The sequence below is a fragment of the Parus major genome, chromosome 1 (genome assembly GCF_001522545.3).
Source record: "Parus major isolate Abel chromosome 1, Parus_major1.1, whole genome shotgun sequence".
NCBI classification, from domain to species: Eukaryota; Metazoa; Chordata; class Aves; order Passeriformes; family Paridae; genus Parus; species Parus major.
Window position 1 is genome coordinate 84,462,552 of NC_031768.1, and position 19,977 is coordinate 84,482,528.

The following is a 19,977-nucleotide window of genomic DNA, read 5'->3' on the forward strand; positions in this document are numbered from 1 at the left end:
GCATGCTTCCTCCTTCTTCGGGTTCAATCCGAGCTTCCCTGTAGCAGCCTCAGGTGCTGGATTTCTAAAAGTAACAGCCTGGTACAGCAGCAGCTCAGCTCATACTGGGGGTCTGCCCAGAAAAACACTCAACAAAGAAGTGCCTGAGCTTTTTTACCCTCAGTCCGTGCACTCTCTCTTCTCGCGCCTCTTAATCCAATGGTGATTTTTGGTCTCAGGTGTTCTCTTATGGGATTCTTTATCTGTGTTCGTGCAGGCTAATCATTAACTGTTTCCTGTGCCAGTGCCTCACAACCTTCACAACAAAGAGTTTCTGACGCTCAAGCTAAAGTTCCTCTTATCCCCCTCGCGCCCGTTCCGGCGCCTCACACAGCCCCGCCCTTCCCGCGCACGCGCATCCCCGCTCCCTACGCCGAGAGCGGGCGGGCGGGGGGGCGCGCGCGCTTCAAACCTGCGCGGCGGGCGCGGCGCATGCGCCGGGGAGGGTGCGCTCGCCATGGCGGCGGGCGGCCGCGGCTGGTTCCGCGCGTTGGCGCTCGGTGTGTCCTTCCTCAAGTGCCTCCTCATCCCCGCCTAGTAAGGAGGTTCCCTGCGCGCCGGACGGGATGGGACGGAACGGAACGGGGGCGGGTGGCGTAGGGCTGCCGCGAACCCCCGAGGGCGGCCGGTCGCGGGCAGCGTGGCGCTGCGGTCCTCAGGAGGCCCTGAAGGTCCGTGTGACTCCCGGGTTCGTGAGGGAAGCGAGGCGGCGCTGCCTCGGCCGCGTGGCACAGCTTTGCTTTCCTCTTTGGAAGCCCTTCTGGCCCGTTCCGGCTGGCTGCTGCTCGGGAAGGCCTTTAAGTGTGCTGAAACATTAATGCTTTGTAATTTTACGTTTTTATACTGAAAAAAACCACCAAAAAAATTACTCTTAAACTTCAGTTAGAACTTGGAATTTGACATTAATTGTCCGAAGAAGCCAAGGTATAAATAGTCCTTGCCCTATAAGCACCTTTATTAATGACTTTTTACATGGTTGGTGAGTCATAAGACAAGGAATGGTTGTAAACTAAATAAAATGGGAGATTTAGATCAGATGTCAGGAGAAGAATCTTTACTGTGAGGTTGGCGAGACCCTGGCACAGGCTGCCCAGAGAAGCTGTGCATATCCCATCCCTGGAAGTGTTCTAGGCCAGGATGGATGGGGCTCTGAGCAACCTGGTCTAGTGGAAGGTGTCCCTGCCCATGGCAGGGGGTTGGAATGAAATGGTCTTTAGGGTCTCTCCCAACTCATTCTATGATACATCTTTGGAACAAAATTGTTGAGCAGCACTGTTGTTACTGTTTCACTTACTTGATCGCAGTGGAGTCCAAGAGCTGGTAAATAGAGGCTTGCTTCTTACCTGCATATGGTAATGTGCTCTGAAATTTTTCCCTTTTAAGTGCATGTGTGTATGTGACTCTTAACATACACCTTCTATAGTTACTCCACAGATTTTGAAGTCCATAGGAACTGGCTTGCCATCACCCACAACTTGCCCCTCTCTCAGTGGTACTATGAGGTAAGAACATTTGGGGTATATAGCTGTGTATAAATTAGAAGCACATTGGGTGTGACAAACCTTGTGAATGCTGGAAGAGATGGTTGGTCACTGTCATGTAGTGGGACAAAAAGATGCCGTTCACAATTTGCTGGCCCTGTGTAGCATTTAGCTAAAAATTGAAAGTTAGTTGGGAAGCTGCAAGTACTTATGAAGGCAAAATGGGAAAAGCAATTAAGGCACATGGGTTATTGGAAAGGCTGTGTAGCAGAAGAGCAAGCTTCACTGTACTCTTAAATTGCTGGGGTGGTGCTCTTCTCATTAGTGATAGACAGTTACCAGAATAAAGAGTGAATCATGCTAATGGGTATATACATCTGTCTGTTATGATTTCAATCACTGTATTGAAATTTTGAACCTTTGCTGGTGTGGTAGTAGCATGCATTGATTTTTATCTAGATGAAATCACCTTTACATTTGTCATAGACTCAGCCTACCTAATTGGGTTTTAATCTGTCTCCTGGTATCTGCTGGAGTACAGGGATAGATAATGTAGTGTCTAATAGTCCACATAAGCACCTAGAAGTCAATGGTTTGTGCACATCAGAACTTTCTGGGACTGATCCAAGGGCTGTTTTACGAACTGATTTTTATAATGCCAGCATTAACCCCATGCCAGAACATAGGATGCCTTTCATCAATACAGCATAAGCATCTGGGAACACACTCACTGAAAAATATACCCCATCCCAACCTGCTCTGTTCATCCCTCTTCCTCTCTTGTTTCCACAGCCAAGGAGTTAATTCTTGGTCAGGGCATAACAACTGTCCTTATGGAAGAGATCACATAATGCTGTTTGATCTTGATATGATTGTACAATAGTTAAAACTTGTTAACTGAGTGAAAGTACTTGTGAGGCTGGAGCAAGGCTGATTCAGAGGTTACTGAGAGAAAATGCATCAGCTGGTTTGCTGCAGTGAGCTGTACCTGAAGGACTGCAAACAGCATGGTTCGTTACAAACTATTTAATCTTATTTTGTCTTTAGGCAACCTCGGAATGGACCCTGGATTATCCACCATTTTTTGCTTGGTTCGAATATGCACTTTCTCACATTGCCAAGTACTTTGACCCCCAGATGTTGGTTATTGAAAACTTGAATTATGCCAGTCATGCAACCATCTTCTTCCAAAGGCTTTCTGTCATCTTTACAGATACCCTCTTCATATATGCAGTTCATGAGTAAGTGTTAATTTTGGGGACAATGGGTAGTCCTTCATATGTGGGCTTGTTCTGCAGCCACAACAAATAACTATTTGTACAAATAGACTTGTAAATGAAGAGAAATGCCAGAGTTGCTTGAACCTGTTCAAAGAGAATCTTGGAATATGCTGCTAAACACAAAATAACATGTTCTTCTTGGAGATACAATTGCACAGCATGTGATGGATTTGCAGGCACTCGGACACCAGTTGCTGTTTCACATGTTATGCTTGGGTTTGCTTCTGTCACTGGACTTATTTTGTAGGAGTTGCAGGACAGCTGGTGTGCTCAGAACAGGTTTTTTCCTGTTATTTTTCTTATTACTCTGTTCTTCTAGAGTAGAAGCATAAAGGAAATTTGTCACAAAATGGCAGTATCATCAAATATGCAAAGTTGCTCTGGTGTTTTTGATGATAAACTGATTATTCCAAGTCTGATGTAATTAGGATTGAATGCTTTCAGTGTGGCTTGACTTTGTAAAGAATTATTTACCTCATTCCTAAAGAGTAGCATGGGGAGCGTGTTCTGAGAAATACATTGCTTACCTTAATAATTTGGCTGTAAGAGTCTTCCATCATTTTATTCTTTCTTCTGAAAACTGGGTAGGAAATTCTCTGACTGGAGCACTGCCTAAGCTCCTTTATTTACTTTCTTTATTTGAAACGGGCTAGTTTTGCATTGTGACTTCTTTTCTTTTCACTGTTTTGATTCATGGATGAATGAGTGTGAGGCTGAAGGCTCAGGGCTGGTGTCTGCACAGGTCATTTTGCCAAGAGAGGTGGTATATGCCCTCTGCCTTGAAAAATTCAAGACCAGGTTGGATGGGAATTTGAGCAACCCAGTCTAGTGGAAAGTGTTCTGCTCATGGCAGAGAGGTTGCACTAATAGTATTTCAACACAAATCATTGTAACTCTTTAATGTGATTTAAGACTGATTTCAAAAGTCCTCTGAGCCATATTGCTTCACACTGAGAAGTAATAAGTTGTTTTTAAGCAACAGAAATAACTTACAATATGGCAGGGGGCAGTGGTAGCAAGGGAGAGGTTCATGTCCAGCTGAGGACCTTAAATATGACTCCCTACGTTGCCTCCAAAAGTAGCAATACACTGCTCATGATGGCAAGCAGGCTGTGACAGCTTAACACTCATTGAATGAGAGATTTGAACCTGAGGTTGTTATGTAATGTAAGCTTTAGCATGTGGAACACACAACAACTATTGAAACTGAAAATCCTTTTTTACTAAACTTTGTTCATGTTCATGATTCTGTCTGACTTTGATGAATTTAGGAAGAATTTTATTGTTGCCTTGCATCCTGGTTAAATAGCTAAATTCAGAGCAAGTGCAGGTCTTAATTCTTAAAACCAACAATGTTTCTGCTTGTATGCTTGATTTAAAGCTTCTGTTTCTTCTGCTCTTGTTTAGGTGCTGTAGATGTGTAAATGGAAAACGAGCAGCAAAGGATATCCTGGAAAAACCAACATTTATTCTTGCCGTTCTGCTCTTGTGGAATTTTGGGTTGTTAATTGTGGATCGTATCCTTTCAAACCATTGTGGATTGTTTGTGGTTTGTTTGGTTTTTTAACAACCTGTTACAGTTTGTGGCACAATCCTATATTATTGCTGTCATTGCAAGTAACACTGCTGGGTTTATTTCTGGGGTTAGTTAAATAACTTTGTTTTTGTTAGAATTACTGTTTGGCAAAATGGAAGTTAGTTCTTGGTCTGTTTTGCCAGAAGTGGAGGAGGTCCAACCAGTGTGGCAGCAATGTACCTGTTCCTGCTGGCTGTTCCTCTGCCTGCCTACAGGAGTATTACCAGAGAGGCTGTGTGTTTTGGTTTTGGTTCCAAGTTTGTCCCATGGCAAGGAAAATCTTCAAAGTGCTTCAAGATTCAGACTGTATTCAGCAGGTTAACATTATATGGGAATTAGGAACTCTTTCTAAAGTTATCAGTCACAGAGTGGTTTGGATTGGAAGGGACCTTAAACATCATTTAGTTCCATCCCCCTGCCTTAGACAGGGGCACCTTCCATTAGACCAGGTTGCTCAAAGCATCATTCTGCATGACCTTGAACACTTCAAGGGATGAGGCATCCACAAGTTCTCTGGGCAACCTGTACCAGTCCCTCATCACTCTCACAATAAAGAATTTCCTCCTAATATCCAATCTAAATCTCTCTCTTTTAGTTTAAAACCATTCCCCTTGGCCTATCACTCCATGCCCTTGTCAAATGTCCCTGTCCAGCTCTCAAAGCACCTTCTAAAGGGGCTACAAGTTCTCCCCAGTGTCTTCCCTTTTTCAGTCTGAGATAACCCCAACTATCTCAACCTGTCTCCGTAGTAGAGGTGCTCCAGCCTTCTGAACCATCTTCATGGTTTCTCTGAATGCCTTCCAACAGGTCCATATCCTATATAAAAATAACTCTGGAAATTGAAATTACTGCAAGTCAGTCTTGGTACAGTGTACATTTTAAAGGAAGGACTTCATTTTCTCTGTCACAGTTGTTGTGCATGCTACCTGCTTACAGGTGGTAGAAAAATCAGGTCTACTGTCACCATCCATTAACTAAGGTGTGGCAGAAACTAATAACTTACAAATTAAAGTGGACATTTAACCTTTTTTGGTTTATGCTACAGAAGTTGTACAATGCTTACGTAGGTTGTTGTGTTCCATTTTATCAAGGTAATATGTCCTCATTAGTGTATTTTATGTATAACAGTACTTACAGATAAGGTTAAAAATTACTTGTGTGTGTGTGGTGTGAATTTAAGGTTTCTTTCTTGGATTTAAATTCCATTTTAATTTATTCCTCATAACTTTGAGGCTTCTCCAGAAAACATAGTAGTAAAGAAAGCTTTTTTTATTCCTTGACTCAAGTTCAGATATTCACTTCCAGTACAATGGCTTCCTCTTTGGGCTGATGCTTCTTTCTGTTGCTCGGCTGTGTCAGGTAAACCCAAGTGACTCTTGTCTATTTGTTGCCATGTGTATTTTGGGTGCTTTAATATAGTTAATAATTTATTAATATTAATATAATTAATAATTAATTTGGGTGCATCACAGGGCTGCTTATGTTGGGGGCAATAATAGTGGCTTCATGTTGAGCTGTGTGAATGTGCTGGATGTCTAATTATTTATTGAGTTTGTGGGGAAGAGAAAAACTTGAAACTCACCATAATGCTTGCTGATGCTGCAGCGCTGCAGTTCCCCATAAGAAAGCTACATTCAGTGTTATCCCTGAGCAATGTGGCATCATTTCTTGGTATTTTATCTTCTTCCAAATCACCAGTCCTTCGAAAACATACTTCTGAAGCTGTGAAGAGGTGATTGTGTGACAGGATAGTTTCCTTGTTACATATAACATTACTGAATTTGTAATTTGAAGTAAATACTTTTTACTATGTATAATAAATATCCCATCACCTTAGGAGTACAACAGAGGACCATTAAAACTGGCTACTAAGAGAAGAGCTTAGGTTTTCTTTTGTTTTCTTTCAGAAAAGGTATTTGGAGGGTGCTCTTCTTTTTGCTGTTCTTCTGCATTTCAAACACATCTACATATATGTGGCCCCAGCATATGGCATTTATTTGTTACGATCCTACTGCTTTACTGCAAATAATGCAGGTAAGATGGTTTTCCTCACTGACTTTTGGGGGCAGTGGTGTTAATCTGTGGAACTAGGAGAGCACTCATACCTGCAGATGCAATTGGAACAGAATGATTCAAACAAAAATTCTGCTTGAGAGCAGAATTGGTAGGATCTTGAAAGATCTTTGAAATTGATTTCTTTTGTACAAAAAAAATTCCTGTTTCTTTAGGAGTTCTTTGTAAGATCAACATGAAAATGCTGCAGGGGGCACTTGGAAGCCTTAAGAATTATTCTGGATATGGAACAATTAAACATTATCAGAAGCTATTTCAAAGACCTTCGTTGAGTTTCTCCCCACTTTTTAGCATTGAAACATGCCTGATACTCCTGTAAATTAGGGAAGGTAAATTTGGAAAATACTGAAAGCTTGTATAATGCAGGAGCTGCAGTGTGGGCAAAAGAAATGACAGCTGTTGAAGGAAGAAACTGAATGTATTGACATAAAAGGCTGTGTAACCCTTTTAGATAGGTGCTAGAAAATCCTTGTCAACGGGGAATGTTTTTCTCCCTTTCCACTTCCCACAGCAACTGTTTCCTTAATCTGTTTGTTTCTTGTAGATGGATCCCTGAAGTGGAGAAGTTTCAGCTTTCTTCATGTAACACTTCTGGGACTGATTGTCTGTCTTGTTTCTGCTCTTTCACTGGGACCCTTCCTAGTATTGGTAATAACCCATTTTTTCACATGTTATTCCCCTGAACAGTAAGAAAATTTTGTTATGAAAATATAAACCATATCTCATCTAGAAGCCATTTCTTTGGTCTTCTTGTTTTCTGTAGGGTCAGCTGCCTCAAGTCCTTTCACGGCTCTTCCCTTTCAAGCGAGGTCTCTGCCATGCCTACTGGGCCCCCAACTTCTGGGCTTTGTACAATGCCATGGATAAAGCACTGACAATTCTTGGTCAGTATGTTAACCTTGCTTTTTGGTGCCTGTTTGCAGATAGAGCTGCAAAGATTTTAGTATTCCCCATTTGAAATGTAGGCAATAAATTATGTTTTCAGATTGCCATAAATCATATGGTTGTCCACATAATCCAGTGCATAAGTTATCAGCAGTAGGTCAGAGACCAATTGCTTCCCTCTGCCATCCTTGAAAAAAAGAAAAAGTTTGGCAATGTACTTAGTTCAGCTACTTCGTTTTCTTTGTTAGCATCAGTTTATGTTTTATTTTTAGGGCTGAAGTGTAATCTTCTTGACAGTACAAAAATCCCTAAAGCCTCCATGACAGGAGGGCTGGTTCAAGAGTTTCAGCACACTGTCCTCCCTTCAGTGACTCCACTGGCAACATTAGTCTGTACTTTCATAGCTATATTGGTAAGAACAACTAATATTTTTTTTTATTTGATGCACTTTGTCCCTAGTAGGTTTTAATTGATAGTACTTAATTCACATCAATAGTAATTTACTTCACATGAATTTTAATTCTTGAGCAACAGAAACATTGTTACTAATATGTAGTGATTGATAAAATGTGTTTAGTGGCTAAGATTGACAGACAATTTTTGCATGCAACACAAATAGTGGGAAGTTGACTGTTGTCTTTAAGTCTGCTTTTCCATCCTGATATTTCAACAGAAATCCTGCGGTCTCTGCTCATACATCCAAGCAGATTGATTTCCTCCAGTGCAGTGTAACGCTTGTGCTACACAAGCACAGCGTGGCTGCAGTGTTTAGTAACATTGACAAATCTCTTTGGACAATGCCTTGTCTTCAGGATTGCCAAGCTTTTCACTGAAGTCCTGTTTTTGCCTGTTGTTTCTAGCCCTCTCTTTTCTGTCTTTGGTTTAAACCTCAAGGGCCCAGAGGCTTTCTACAGTGCCTTGTTCTTTGTGCACTGAGCTCCTTCATGTTTGGCTGGCACGTGCATGAGAAAGCAATACTCCTTGCTATTCTGCCTTTAAGGTAGGTAAATTTTGTACAAAGTAATTGGCCAAACTGAACCTGCAGCCACTTGTTGAGGAATCCTCAAAGGGAATCACTTTGTTTTCAGTATATTTCAAAAGAGGAACTCTTATAGAATGCCTTAAGCTGTAACACTGTAGTGCACTTAAAGTAAATTAATGTCGGGCACCGTTGAGGTTCAGGAACAGTGCTGCAGTTCATATTTTAAAATGCTGGATAGATTGCTCAGGAGCCAGCTGAAGAAGGGGATCTTCTGCACTGTGCTTGACCAGAACAATACACAGTTTCTACCAAAAGAGCTTCATGCCTGCCTGGGGTAGAAGTGAAGCTGTAGTTCATAAGCTGCCTGACAGTATTGCTACAAACTGTATTTTCCTTTTTCAGAGATTTAGTGATGTTTAAACTTTTGTTTTGTGCTGGTAGTTTTCTTCAGTGGGTGTGTGGTTTTCTGAGGGAAGGTTTCCTGGCTGATTGTTCTCCTGTGTTTTTATCTCTGAGGCCACATGGTTTGGAAACAGGAGACTTCATCACAGGTCCAGTGTTAGCAGGGATGGGGATACTATGAAACTGTTTGACTTGTTCTTCCATCTTCAGTGAATTGTATATTGTTCTGCTGAAATTAGGTTTCTTGGCTAAAAGACAAAAGCATAACAAATTATTGCTGTTTTTAGCTTATTGTCTATTCAGAAAGTCAAGGATGCTGGCATCTACTTGATTCTGGCAACAACAGGGCATTTCTCACTTTTTCCACTGCTGTTCACACCACCAGGTAAAATATTCTTCTATTACTTAATTTTTATCTAGTTTGCAACATAGAGATCAATAGTCTTGATTTGGTTGTTATTTTTGCTTTACTCACTTCCTAGTTGTTTGTGATTCCTTTAGAAAAGGAAAATCTTATCTGTAGTGCTATCTCAAATAGTAATTATAATTTATGTGTTCAATATGTTTATAGATAAGTGAAGTAAGTGTATTGCAAATGCTTGGCATTTGCTTTAGTAAATGCTTGTGTTTATTTTTAGGTATCCTAAGCAGTAAAATATGTAGGTCTTGAGAAAATAAAGCCAGATAATACAAATGTGACCAGTAAGATTTAAAGATACTGCAATATATATGGCAAAAGCTTTTTATAATGAATTTTAAAAGTACATAATGTTCTTTGTTTTTCAGAACTTCCAATTAAAATACTGCTTATGCTGCTGTTTACTGTTTATAGCTTCTCTTCATTGAAATCTCTATTCAGGTAATTAAAGAAATTTGATCTCAGTGCCAGGAACAGCAACGTTTCTTCTGGTGTTGGGAACAGCCATTGTCACAAGGGACAAACAGCAGAGAAAACTGATGCTGAAGAGTCAAATTAAGGTGTTACTAGTCAAAAGATGCTGCTGCCTCTGTTCTCAGGAGGCAGTGCTTAAATTAGGACTATTGCAGCACATCCTGGTTATTGTGACAGCTGCCCAGTTAGTCCCAGAAGGCTGTAGATCCCCACTGGCCTCGTGCACTGTTAAAGCATGGAGTTGTGATGCTGTAACCTCTGAGGATTTAATTTGGTGTTTTAGCATTTACTACCGATTTGTCTGCAGATTGTTTATCTGAAATTGTTCTGTGCATTTTTGCAGTAACAGTATTTTAATATGTGAAAGGGACAGGTTGTAAATAATAATCATTTGCAAACTGTAATTTGTCAACAAAACCACAAGTACTTGGTTGGCAGAACACACAATTGCCAAAGTCATCCTGTGCAGTTTCACAGCCTGTGGATGTCTTACCACTTGGCCAAAGACAGTGCTTATCCTTACAACCCCTGCAGTCCCCACTTGCCCGTTTCCCAAACCTTACAGGGCAAACCCAAGCTGTAATTAATGGTTTGTAATGAAGTACTGCAAACATGTATTCAGTATTTCAGGCACATGCTTTTTGTAGATGATTTTCTAAATTTAAGACTTCAGTTGTTCTGTCTTAAGAGCTCTAGCTAGAAAACTCCATAGGAGCTTAATTTTTGTTAAGAGAGAGAGCCTTTGCAGTTTTCTTGTTATTAACTTGCCAAAACATGAAATTCTCTTTAAACTACCTGTAGTAAACTCCTGCCATCAGTGTCCTTTGCAAGAGAGATCAGCTTACAGAAAAGTCCATCCTACAGAAAGCTTGGGGGGGGGAGTAGGTTAAAAAAATTGACATTTCTAGTCTTTGGTTACAGAACAACTTTGGTGGAACAAGTCTTTGTATGGAGGGCCGTTCAGTTGTTCACTGAAATAGAGTGAGGGGAAGCAGAGTGATTGATGAGGTTTCTCCTTAGGCTTCCAAGGCACCCTGGAACTTGATAAGGACATTGAGCTGTACTCTTGGCTATCACACTGTGGTTTTTTCCTACTGAAACTCCCTAACTTGTCATTTAAATCATTATTGCAATCTAATGGGAGATTCTTTTCACACTGGAATAGCTGAAAAACAGAATAGTTATTTTAAGTTAACATATTTTAACAGTACCTCTTTTTTAATTTCTCTGACAGGAGAGAGAAACCTCTGCTTAACTGGCTTGAAACAATCTACCTCATCCAACTAGTGCCCTTGGAAATCTTCTGTGAAATCATATTTCCCCTGACCCCCTGGAAACAGCACTTCCCTTTTGTCCCCCTGTTGCTGACCTCTGTGTACTGTGCTCTGGGAATCACATACGCTTGGCTGAAACTCTACATCTCTGTCTTGACTGAGAGAATTTCTGTCAGACAAAAGGCTGAGTAAAGCCACAGTGCTGGGACCAGTCCCAGGATACCCCTTGGAGGGGATTCTTGGCATGGTAAGGGGTTGTCACAAGGCCATCCATGATGAGACACAGTGTACATGTGCCATCACCACGTGGGAGCTCTTCTTCCAACACTCCTGTACTGCCCAACAAGGATACCTCTGATCAGAAGCACTGTCACAGTGACAGGGAGGGCTGCAGGTAAACTGTGAAGCTGAACAAGGTCCAGACTTCTGTCCTGAGGAAAACCTGCCTGATTTTCCCATTATGTTTTGTATTTGAATAGAAGTTGTTGTGGCAAATTACGAGGGATGATTGCTGTATAGGAGAGCATTGTAACTGTGTTCTATGGAATTTGTAAATTAAAAACTTGGTATTTTTTGTTTAAGTGTTTCTTGCATTATTTCAGCTGCTGTCTAAACCCTGCTTTTGAGGGACACCCATACAACCAAGGATGTAGTGTGTAGCTGGAAAGTTGTCCTGAGGTGCTTTGTCAAACTCGTGCACACTCAAATATCAAGTTTTAATATGTCCATGTCCTGTTTATCTCCTTGTTTCATAGATACTTTGCAAATAGGTTTTAATATTCTGCTAGTAACTCTTTTTTTTATACCAGATGACCAAATTGAGGCATGCTATTCGAATAAGAAGTATTTTAACACCATTAAATGTACCAGATGATGTGGCTACATAGCTGTATTTGTAATTAATGTAAAATTGCACAACTCTTAACAAAAGACCAAGTGTCCACAGTTCCTGTAATGACTTAAGGAAAAGGTAGATTGCTGTCTGCCTGTGGATTCATGTTCCCCTAAGGATAGCAGCTATTTCTGCAATAAATAATTATACCTTTTAAATCCTACATAACACCCCTGAAAGCTGTTGCTCTGAGGTTGGAATCTGGTTTGGATTCCAGTGCTGACGTAAAACTGTGAGGACAGGGGGTTGCATTTTTTTAGTATTTCTATTATTATTTTTTACAGTAGTTTTTGAAATTTCTTACATGTTAGCTGAAAAATGGGACCCCTTCATCAAGGGTAGCTGAAGGGAGATATGCTTTTTGAGTTCTTTGAATATTCAGGGTGTATAAAATAGAGTGGCTCTTCTTAGGGCAGCAGGTAGATTAACCACTGTGTATGTTTCTGTAACCAAATACTTTTGTTTTTGTACATTTAAAGTTTTCACTGCCAGGGGGTTCATGTTCAAGACATTCACACTCTGGTTTTCATTCTTTTCTCATAGTTTCTGCTATTTTTGCACCACTAAGGGCTTTACCATGTTTTTAGCTGCTGTGGCTGTCGCTGGTCCACAATGCTTCTTGCACTTGTATCTCAGCTCCAAGCCTCAAAGCTCTGCTCAGGGTGAGGCATCCACAGTGCTTGTGTTTATGTGTCTGCTGTGCTGTCCTGTGTAAGGAAATGCTAATATGCAAAAAGACCCTACAAACACCGCTCTTCTCTCTTCTCCAGCCGAGCCTTTGCACATTGTGAAATCCTCCAAGAGGTTGTGCAGCAAAGCATGGGTGTGCCATCCCTGGAAATGTTCAAAGCTGGGTTGGATAGAGCAGCCTGGTCTAGTGGAAGTTCTCCCTACCTGTGGCAGTGTGTTGGAAGCAGATGACCATTTAGGTCCCTTCCAACCCAAACCATTCCATGATTCTGTGAAGTTAAACTCAGGGCATGACTTTGGAAGTGGCCATGCATCGCCATTGTACGATCCCAGGTTCAACTGAAGTATCTCCCACTGCAGAGCAGTGACTGCCCAACCTCCTCCTGTGTGGATGTCAGGAAGACCCACAAATGCCAAAGGTTTATGTCCAAAAAGAAGCAGGGGAGTCCTTCAGCTTTATTTGAATAAAGGGAGAGCCCACTGGGGCACACACCTGCGGGGTTTTCTCTCGAGGTTTTGGAGGGCGCAGCCTCTGATCCCAAGCTGCTCTCCACATGTTGCCCTCTTCCTCTCCCCACTGCTGAGGCACTGGGAAGGTGCAGCCTTCCTGAATGGCCTAGCACATATTCCCCCCTTGAACCTAGTGTTCTCCCCCAGAAGTTCAGCCTTGTGCAGACTCTTTTTTGTTTCAGGAGCTGCGCTCTCTGGGCTCTGCCACGAATCTGCTGCCCAAAGTCAGTAGAGACACTAAAACCCATTTCAAAAACTTAACACCCATACCTTCACCCATCAAGCTGTTTGTAAAGACATTAGCTTTCCTCTCATGGGCAAAGGCTAAATAATACATTTTTAGGAAAGAGCTGAGAAGCTCTTACGATCTATGATGTGTTTTGTTAATGCAGGCTTCTTTAATGGTTCCATCAATCCTGCTAGAGGGGTGAGTGATTTAATGTGATTTCATATTAATTAAAAACGAAAAAGCTAACACTATGGGTTAGGTCTCAGTCTTTAATCTGAGCTCTGTAAATTAATTGGGTTCGATTTTAGTGCTTAATTAACCCCCTAATTTACTTCCCGACCTGGCTACTCTACTTTACTTTCCTCGCTGGCCCTGCAGCGGGGGGCCGCCTCACCCAGTGGGGTTAGGGCTGCAGGAACCCCCTCCCCGACGCGGCTAAGGCCGCTCAGCCAGGGAGTTCGGGGCGGGCGGTGGGTTTGTGGGGTCGGGAGTTGGATTTTGGGGCGGGCGGTGCGTTTGTGAGGTCGGGAGTTGAATTTTGGGATGGGTTTTCTGGTAGGACAACCATAGGCGAGGAAGGCAGCGGAACGCGGGAGCGCGGCGCCGGCCGGCGGGGGAAGGCGCAGCCGTCGCACCGCTCCCCCCAGTCACCTTCGGCGGGCGGCAGCCATGGCGTTCCTGCCCGACGAGTCGCGGTCGCTGCCGCCGCCACCGCTCCTCAACAAGGGCACGGTGTGGCTCGGGCTCGTGGGGTGGCTGTCGGCGCTGCTGGACAACGCCTATAACCACCGCCCCATCTTGCGATCCGGTGCGGGGGGACGGGGGAAGCTTGAGGGGAGGGGGAACGGAGCGGGGTGCGAGGGCTGAGGTGAGGAGCTGGGGAAGGGGCTGCGTGGGACTTGGGCTCACTGAGGGGTAAATGAAGCTGAAGAGGGGAAAGCAGCTAGGAGTGAGAGGCTGGAGGGGACATGGGGGCGGGCGGACGGATTTGGGGTGACCTTGAGGATTGTAAGGGCTGGGGATGGGGTGGAAGAGCCGAGCTCAGGGGTGGTACAGGGAATATGTGGGCCTGGGAAAAAGGGGTGTGGGGTTTGGGGTCACTCTGAAGGATAAATAGAGAGGGAAGAGGAAACAGCCAGGAGTGAGGGGCTAGAGGAGGTTTGGGGGCTGCAGGAACCGGTATATGGGATTTGGGGTGACCGTGAGGGATGTAGGGGCTGGGGAAAGGGAGGGAGCGCTGAGGTGAGGGAATGGGGAGATAGAGGGAGTATGTATGCCTGGGGAAAGGGGGGTGTGGGGCTTGAGGTCACTGAGGGATGAATGAAGTGGGGATGGGAAGAGAGGGAGCCCTGAGTTCGGGGGGGCTGTTGCGGGAGAAGGGAGCTCTCTGTGTGATTGGGATGGGAGTCAAGGGGCGGGAGCCCTGAAGTGAGGGATTTGTTGGCACGGGGAGGCAATTGAAAGGGGCTGGGAAAACGGCATCCTTTGGAGGTGGAGGGAATCTGAGGTGGCTCCCTGAGGGATATGGGTGGCGGTGGGGAAGGAGCCCTGAGCTGAGGACAGGGGGGCCTGGCAGGGGCCGTGGGAGGTGTGGGTGCTGCAGGGACCTTGGCAGGGGCAAAGCAGGGAGAGAGGAGTGTCTGGGGGACCTGGGGAAAGCGGGGCTTTGCCTGAGCCCCCGGGGAGCTGGGAGAGGTGGGGATAATTCCTCTGTCCTCCTGCTGCAGGTGTTCACCGTCAGGTCCTGCTCACTACCCTGGGCTGCTTTGTGGGCTACCAGCTTGTGAAACGCGCCGAGTACGTGCATGCCAAGGTGGACAGAGAGCTGTTCGAGTATGTCAGGCACCACCCAGTGGACTTCCAAGCAAAAACAGGTACACTCAGCTGATATTTTAAGAGAGACCTCAGCCTGCCATAAGCTGTGTGTAAAGATGTTGCTGGGTTAATGTTTCCCTGCTCCTTCACAATCTGAATTGCAGCAGTCTAAAGGATTTTCTGATGTGAAAACAGATGTTGTTATTGGGCCGTTGATGCGCATTGATGACCACCTCTTCCTCCTAAAAGCTCATTTTAGTATAAAAGTATCACAGCCAAAAAAAAAAAAAAAGGTAGGCCAAATGTACCACAGAAGAAGAAATAAGTGAAATTAGAAATCACAGGTTTTATTCTTGTAACTTCACAATTGTAATGTCTATTCCTGTAAAGTGCCTGTTTTCAGAAATCTTATGATGAATATTCAGAAAACAAGCAGAACAGGTGAAAAAGGAATAAATAGTAAGGACAGGAAACCTGAAATGGCATTGGCTTAGAGCAATGATGAAGAAGAGGACTTTTTTTACTAAATGCAGTCACTGAGCCCAGTGATGCAATAGCAAATTTGGGTGAAAATTGTCCATTTTTTAATACAATACAGTTGGGTGACTCTGTCTGTTGGATTGTGGTCTGCATCATGCAACATCGGAAGGAATATGTAGAAATAAGAAACTGTTACTACTGAGATTCCTCCACAGGGACCTGTGGATAGCCATATAGAACAGAAAAAAAAAAAGAAAAAGTTGTGCATTTAGTTACAAGAGCAAGCTAATGGTTTGCTGTGAGTAGCAAAAATCAGATTTTTGGTGGTTTTGTTAACATAAAGATTTAATATGAAACATCTTCCAAATCAATCTCAGATGCTGATTAGGTTTTTCCACCTCTTACAGAAAAGAAAAGAATAGGGCAGGTCTTGGAGGATTTCCACCCAGTTCGCTGAGGATTTCTCCAGTGGCGACACATCACAGGATGAATTCCTGCCATCCTGAGAACTTTGGCAAGGTGGCTGACTCTGTTGAACCGTCCATGGCTTAAAAGATTAAATTTTACTCCTTTTCATGTAATAAAAGCTTGATTAAATAGTTAGTGTTTAATTGTTTGCTCTTCTGTTCCTTTATGGTTTGTCAATACGTGGATGACTGATTTTTCTAACAGAATAAGAACATGGATTAATGTTTTCTTCAGTTGTTTTAATTGCAAGACTGGAAAGTTGTTCATACAAACATATATTGTATAAAACTCAAAGATGAGTTCTATAAGTTCATCTTTATTATTTCTCTGATCCTTGAACATGTTCTTGGCCAGCCCCTGTAGATGCTGTACCTAAAGTCTTGCTGTGAAATTCATTCTGAACAGCTACCAAAATACATGCTCTTCCTAATTAATTCCATCTCTGTTTTTTATTATTGCTTTTTCTTTATTGATAATAAGGATCCAACCTTTCTCCTTTTTCACTTGGTTTCTGGCTCCTGAATCCTAACACTGACCACATATGATGGTGAGGATGTTGTGTTGATTTGGGATTTGGGGTTTCTTATTCATTCAATATTTTGGGCCAAAACTGGGCTTTATCTCTTGTCTTCCTGACACTGAGCCCTGTGCCAGGTCAGCGCTCTCTGATGGATATGATGTCCAAACAGATGTAAAAGAAGTGCTAGCCACCCTGATTTGATTCAACCATCTGAAAGAAGAAGACCTTTCACCATGGTGACCGGCGACAGTGTGGGTGCTCTGGGAGCCTGTCCAGGGCAGCAGAGAGCTAGCACCCCCTGCCACGCTGGAGACGCCTGATCTGTCCTGTCTGCCAACATCCCACTGGGAGCAGTGCAGAAACCTCTTATCAGCGGTGGCCAGCAGCAGTGGGCAGCAGCAGGGCACCGTCAGGGCTTGACACATCCCTGGGGCAGCGTGATGCAATGCCCTGCAATCAGAGCAGGCAGAATGTTCCTGTGACACACCGGGCTCGGAGCCAGCTGGAGGGACAGCGGCTCTCAGAGACAGACCCGCGGGTCCTGGGGGGATGCAAGCGGCCCACAACACGTCAGCAAGCCCTTGCAGCTGTCCCAGGTCACTGGCCTTTGGGGACATCCTGCGTCTCCCATTGGTCACGTTCAACAGCCGTGCTCAGTGCGTCACCCCTGCTGTGTCCTGCTGTCACACTTCCCTGGGGCACCACGAGCCCCTCCAGCTGCTGAGCGCCGCCCCAGCCCAAAGCCACAGGTGGCTGCAGGTGTCCCTCGCTGTCACACCGGCGGGGTTTGACCCCAGCCAGCCACCAAGGCCCACACAGCCACTCCCTCACTGCCCCACCAGCAGGATCAGAGAGAGAACCAAGGGCAAGAACTGGAAAACACGGGGGCTGAAATAAAACCAACTTCATAGGGAAAGCAAAAGCCAGGCATGCAAACAGAGCAAAACAAGGAATTCATTGACCGTTTCCCAGGGGCAGGTGGGTGTTCAGCAATCCCCAGGACTGCAGGGCTCCATCTCGGTTAACGGTGGCCTGGGAAGTCAAAGGCCATCACTCTAAAAGTCTCCTACTTTCCTACTTTTTCCTCCCACTATCTATACTGAGCATGATGTAATATGGTCTGGAATACCGCTCAGGCCAGTTGGGATCAAGTATCCCACCAGTGACTCCTCCCAAGTTCCCAGGCACCCCAGTCCCCTCACCAGCCTGGCAGTTCAGAAAACAGCAAAGGCCTTGGCTCTGTGCGAGCTCTGCTCAGCAACAGCAGAAACGTCTGTGCCTCATCAACATTAGGTTCAGCACAAATCCAACACACAGCCCCGCACCAGCCACGGTGAAGAAAATCATCACAGCCTAAACCAGCACAGCCAGCCATGTTCTCCAGGGGACACAGATCCCACCCTTGAGCTACGGCCTGGTAAAGCACCGGAGGAACATCAGCCCTTCCGTGGTCCTCTCCTCACCAGGAATCGGCCTCCATCCATTCCTCACGGTTCAACACCTGGCTCTGCAGTCGGCATGGAGGGGGAAGAGCTCCAAAGGCAGAGTTCCATGATGCCGCAGCCAGAGGTGCCACTGCAATGGGCATGGCCCAGGTCTCTCCCAGTATGCCCCGCACGCCCCATTTCCTCTGGATGAGACAAGGCTGCAACTTTGCCCAGGCTGAGGAGGGACACAGAGAGCAGGCCACCTCTGAAATCCTCCCTCTGCATAGAGGGAATTGAGTTAGAGGGACTTCAGATTGGCAGCTGCTTTCCCAGAGAAACAAAACTTCTGCCTGCTCGTGCAATGAGCTCCTTGGGTCTCTTTGGCCACAGGGATGGTGTTTGGGCAAGCCTGCCCCAAAACTCACCATCCTCCCAGAGAGCCCATCCAAAGCCATGGCTCAGGAGGGGGGAAACGTCACCTCATGTATCTCCAAATGGCCCCATGTCATCCCCAGTACCTCCTGCCAAAACATCTCCCTTGACTCTGATTGCCGCAAACCCCTCAGAACTGTCCTTGGCCTCCCCTGAAGCTGACCAGGACCTTTCAGATGTGAGAAGCACCTCTGGGTCTTGCTTCAGCTGCCCTCTCCAGAGCCCCCCGTCTCCTCAGCTGCTCACTCAACCACAGCTGGCTGGAAACCCTGTCCCTGCTGCCACGCTCGGGCAGGACAAGCCAAAGCCAGAGTGGTCCCAGCGGCAGAGAGAAATGGCTGATCAGGAGAGAGGAGATGGCGATCTCCAGTGCATCCCAAAGCTGGCATGTCTGGACATGGGGATGGGTCTTGAGAGGGAGGCTACTCTCCAGAGGTGCTGAGACCTACAGCTCTGGTGCCCCTCACTCTTGCATGACTGGGCCAAATGTCGGGCACATTCACGCTTTTTTGTACACAGAAATCAGGCACCAGCTTTTGTGGCGTTGCTGTCAACATCAGCAAGAAACTTTCCAGCCTGAGGCTGGTGGCACAAAGGAACAGGTTGCCCAGTGAGTTTGCACTCAGTGGTTGGACACAGCTCTGAGCTACCTGGTCTAGTGCAAAGTGTCCCCACACACAGCAGGGCATTGCTCTGGATGGTCTCTGAAGATCCCTTCCAACCCAAGCAACCTCGTCACTTTGAGATTCTTTGCCCCTTTCCCATTTCCCAGCATTGTCCCACAAAGTTCCCACCCTCCTGAGGCAGTGTCCCCCCCGGCCCTCACTGGGGCACTCCATGGGTGAAAGCACGAGACTGACAATGGCTTGACAGGGATTCTTTTATTAGCAGAAACAGGGGAAAATGCCCTTGGAGTCCAGGTACCAGCTGGGAAAGGGCTTGGCAGTCTCAAGGGACTCTTGGAGGTCTGGGTCACCTCACAACACCCCCAGCTTTGTGCCCCTCTTTGAAAATAAAGAGGAGGGCACGAGCCTGCAGTTCTTCCAATGGACCTCCCGGCACAGCCGGATGCTTCTTCCTATGAGGATAAGGCACCACCCGGTTCTCCAGTGGTCACAACCATCTCCGGTGTCAGTGCCAGTGCCAGGAGATCAGGTCAGCTGCCACGGAGTGGGGAACGCGAGCGAGACTGGGAAGAGCCTGCGATGGTCAGCGACGGGGATGTCTTGTGCTTCCTGACACCAGCACCTGTCCTGCAACAGCAGCATTCCTTAACTCCAAGGATCATCCAAGCGGGATGCACGGTCCATCGACCCTGAGTGCGTAGACTCTGAACCCCTGCAGTGTCTGCACAGAGCAATGGGATGGGTTCCTTCCTCCAGCACAGAGAGGCATATCCACCCATGTTGAGGGGGCAGTCCCCATTTCAAGGCCCTTCCCAGCAGGTCCCCAGCCCCACACTGTTGGCACCTCTCCAGGGAGAGCAACCCTTGTCCTGGACCCTGCACCCCCCCCCAGCTCTTACCTGGTGGCCAGGACAGGGTCACCAGCTGGGCTGGCCCTCGCTGAGGTTGATCTGCTCCAGGATCTGGCTGTACCTCCGGGTCAGGGCGTTGGTGTCCCTGGTGAG

The 19,977-nt window shown here is 45.5% G+C and overlaps 2 protein-coding genes and 1 long non-coding RNA gene across 4 annotated transcripts; 2 read left to right on the plus strand and 1 right to left on the minus strand.

Moving 5' to 3' along the window:
- The first annotated feature begins 469 nt into the window (after positions 1-469).
- Positions 470-11,465, plus strand: ALG8 (ALG8 alpha-1,3-glucosyltransferase). Of its 2 annotated transcripts, none has more exons than XM_015636088.2 (13): positions 470-576; positions 1,463-1,541; positions 2,568-2,761; positions 4,208-4,317; positions 5,668-5,735; positions 6,284-6,410; positions 6,994-7,097; positions 7,213-7,333; positions 7,607-7,746; positions 8,195-8,334; positions 9,006-9,103; positions 9,505-9,577; positions 10,845-11,465. In XM_015636088.2, exons 1-13 carry the CDS (start codon positions 497-499, stop codon positions 11,074-11,076), a joined length of 1,566 nt encoding a protein of 521 aa, XP_015491574.1. In that variant the 5' UTR covers positions 470-496; the 3' UTR covers positions 11,077-11,465. The 2 variants fall into 2 exon arrangements, with proteins under 2 accessions (XP_015491574.1, XP_033372397.1); XM_033516506.1 differs by lacking the exon at positions 470-576 and adding an exon at positions 615-710.
- Positions 11,466-13,784: 2,319 nt separating this feature from the next.
- LOC107203071 (NADH dehydrogenase [ubiquinone] 1 subunit C2-like) lies at positions 13,785-16,402 on the plus strand. Its single transcript, XM_015624509.1, has 3 exons — positions 13,785-14,013; positions 14,933-15,079; positions 15,908-16,402. The coding sequence occupies exons 1-3, from the start codon at positions 13,875-13,877 to the stop codon at positions 15,955-15,957; spliced, it is 336 nt and encodes a 111-aa protein (XP_015479995.1). The 5' UTR covers positions 13,785-13,874; the 3' UTR covers positions 15,958-16,402.
- Positions 16,403-19,209: 2,807 nt separating this feature from the next.
- LOC107200054 lies at positions 19,210-19,971 on the minus strand. Its single transcript, XR_001519479.1, has 2 exons — positions 19,873-19,971; positions 19,210-19,600 (listed from the first exon to the last, which is right to left on the minus strand). It is a non-coding gene; the product is annotated as an uncharacterized LOC107200054 (long non-coding RNA).
- Positions 19,972-19,977: the final 6 nt, after the last annotated feature.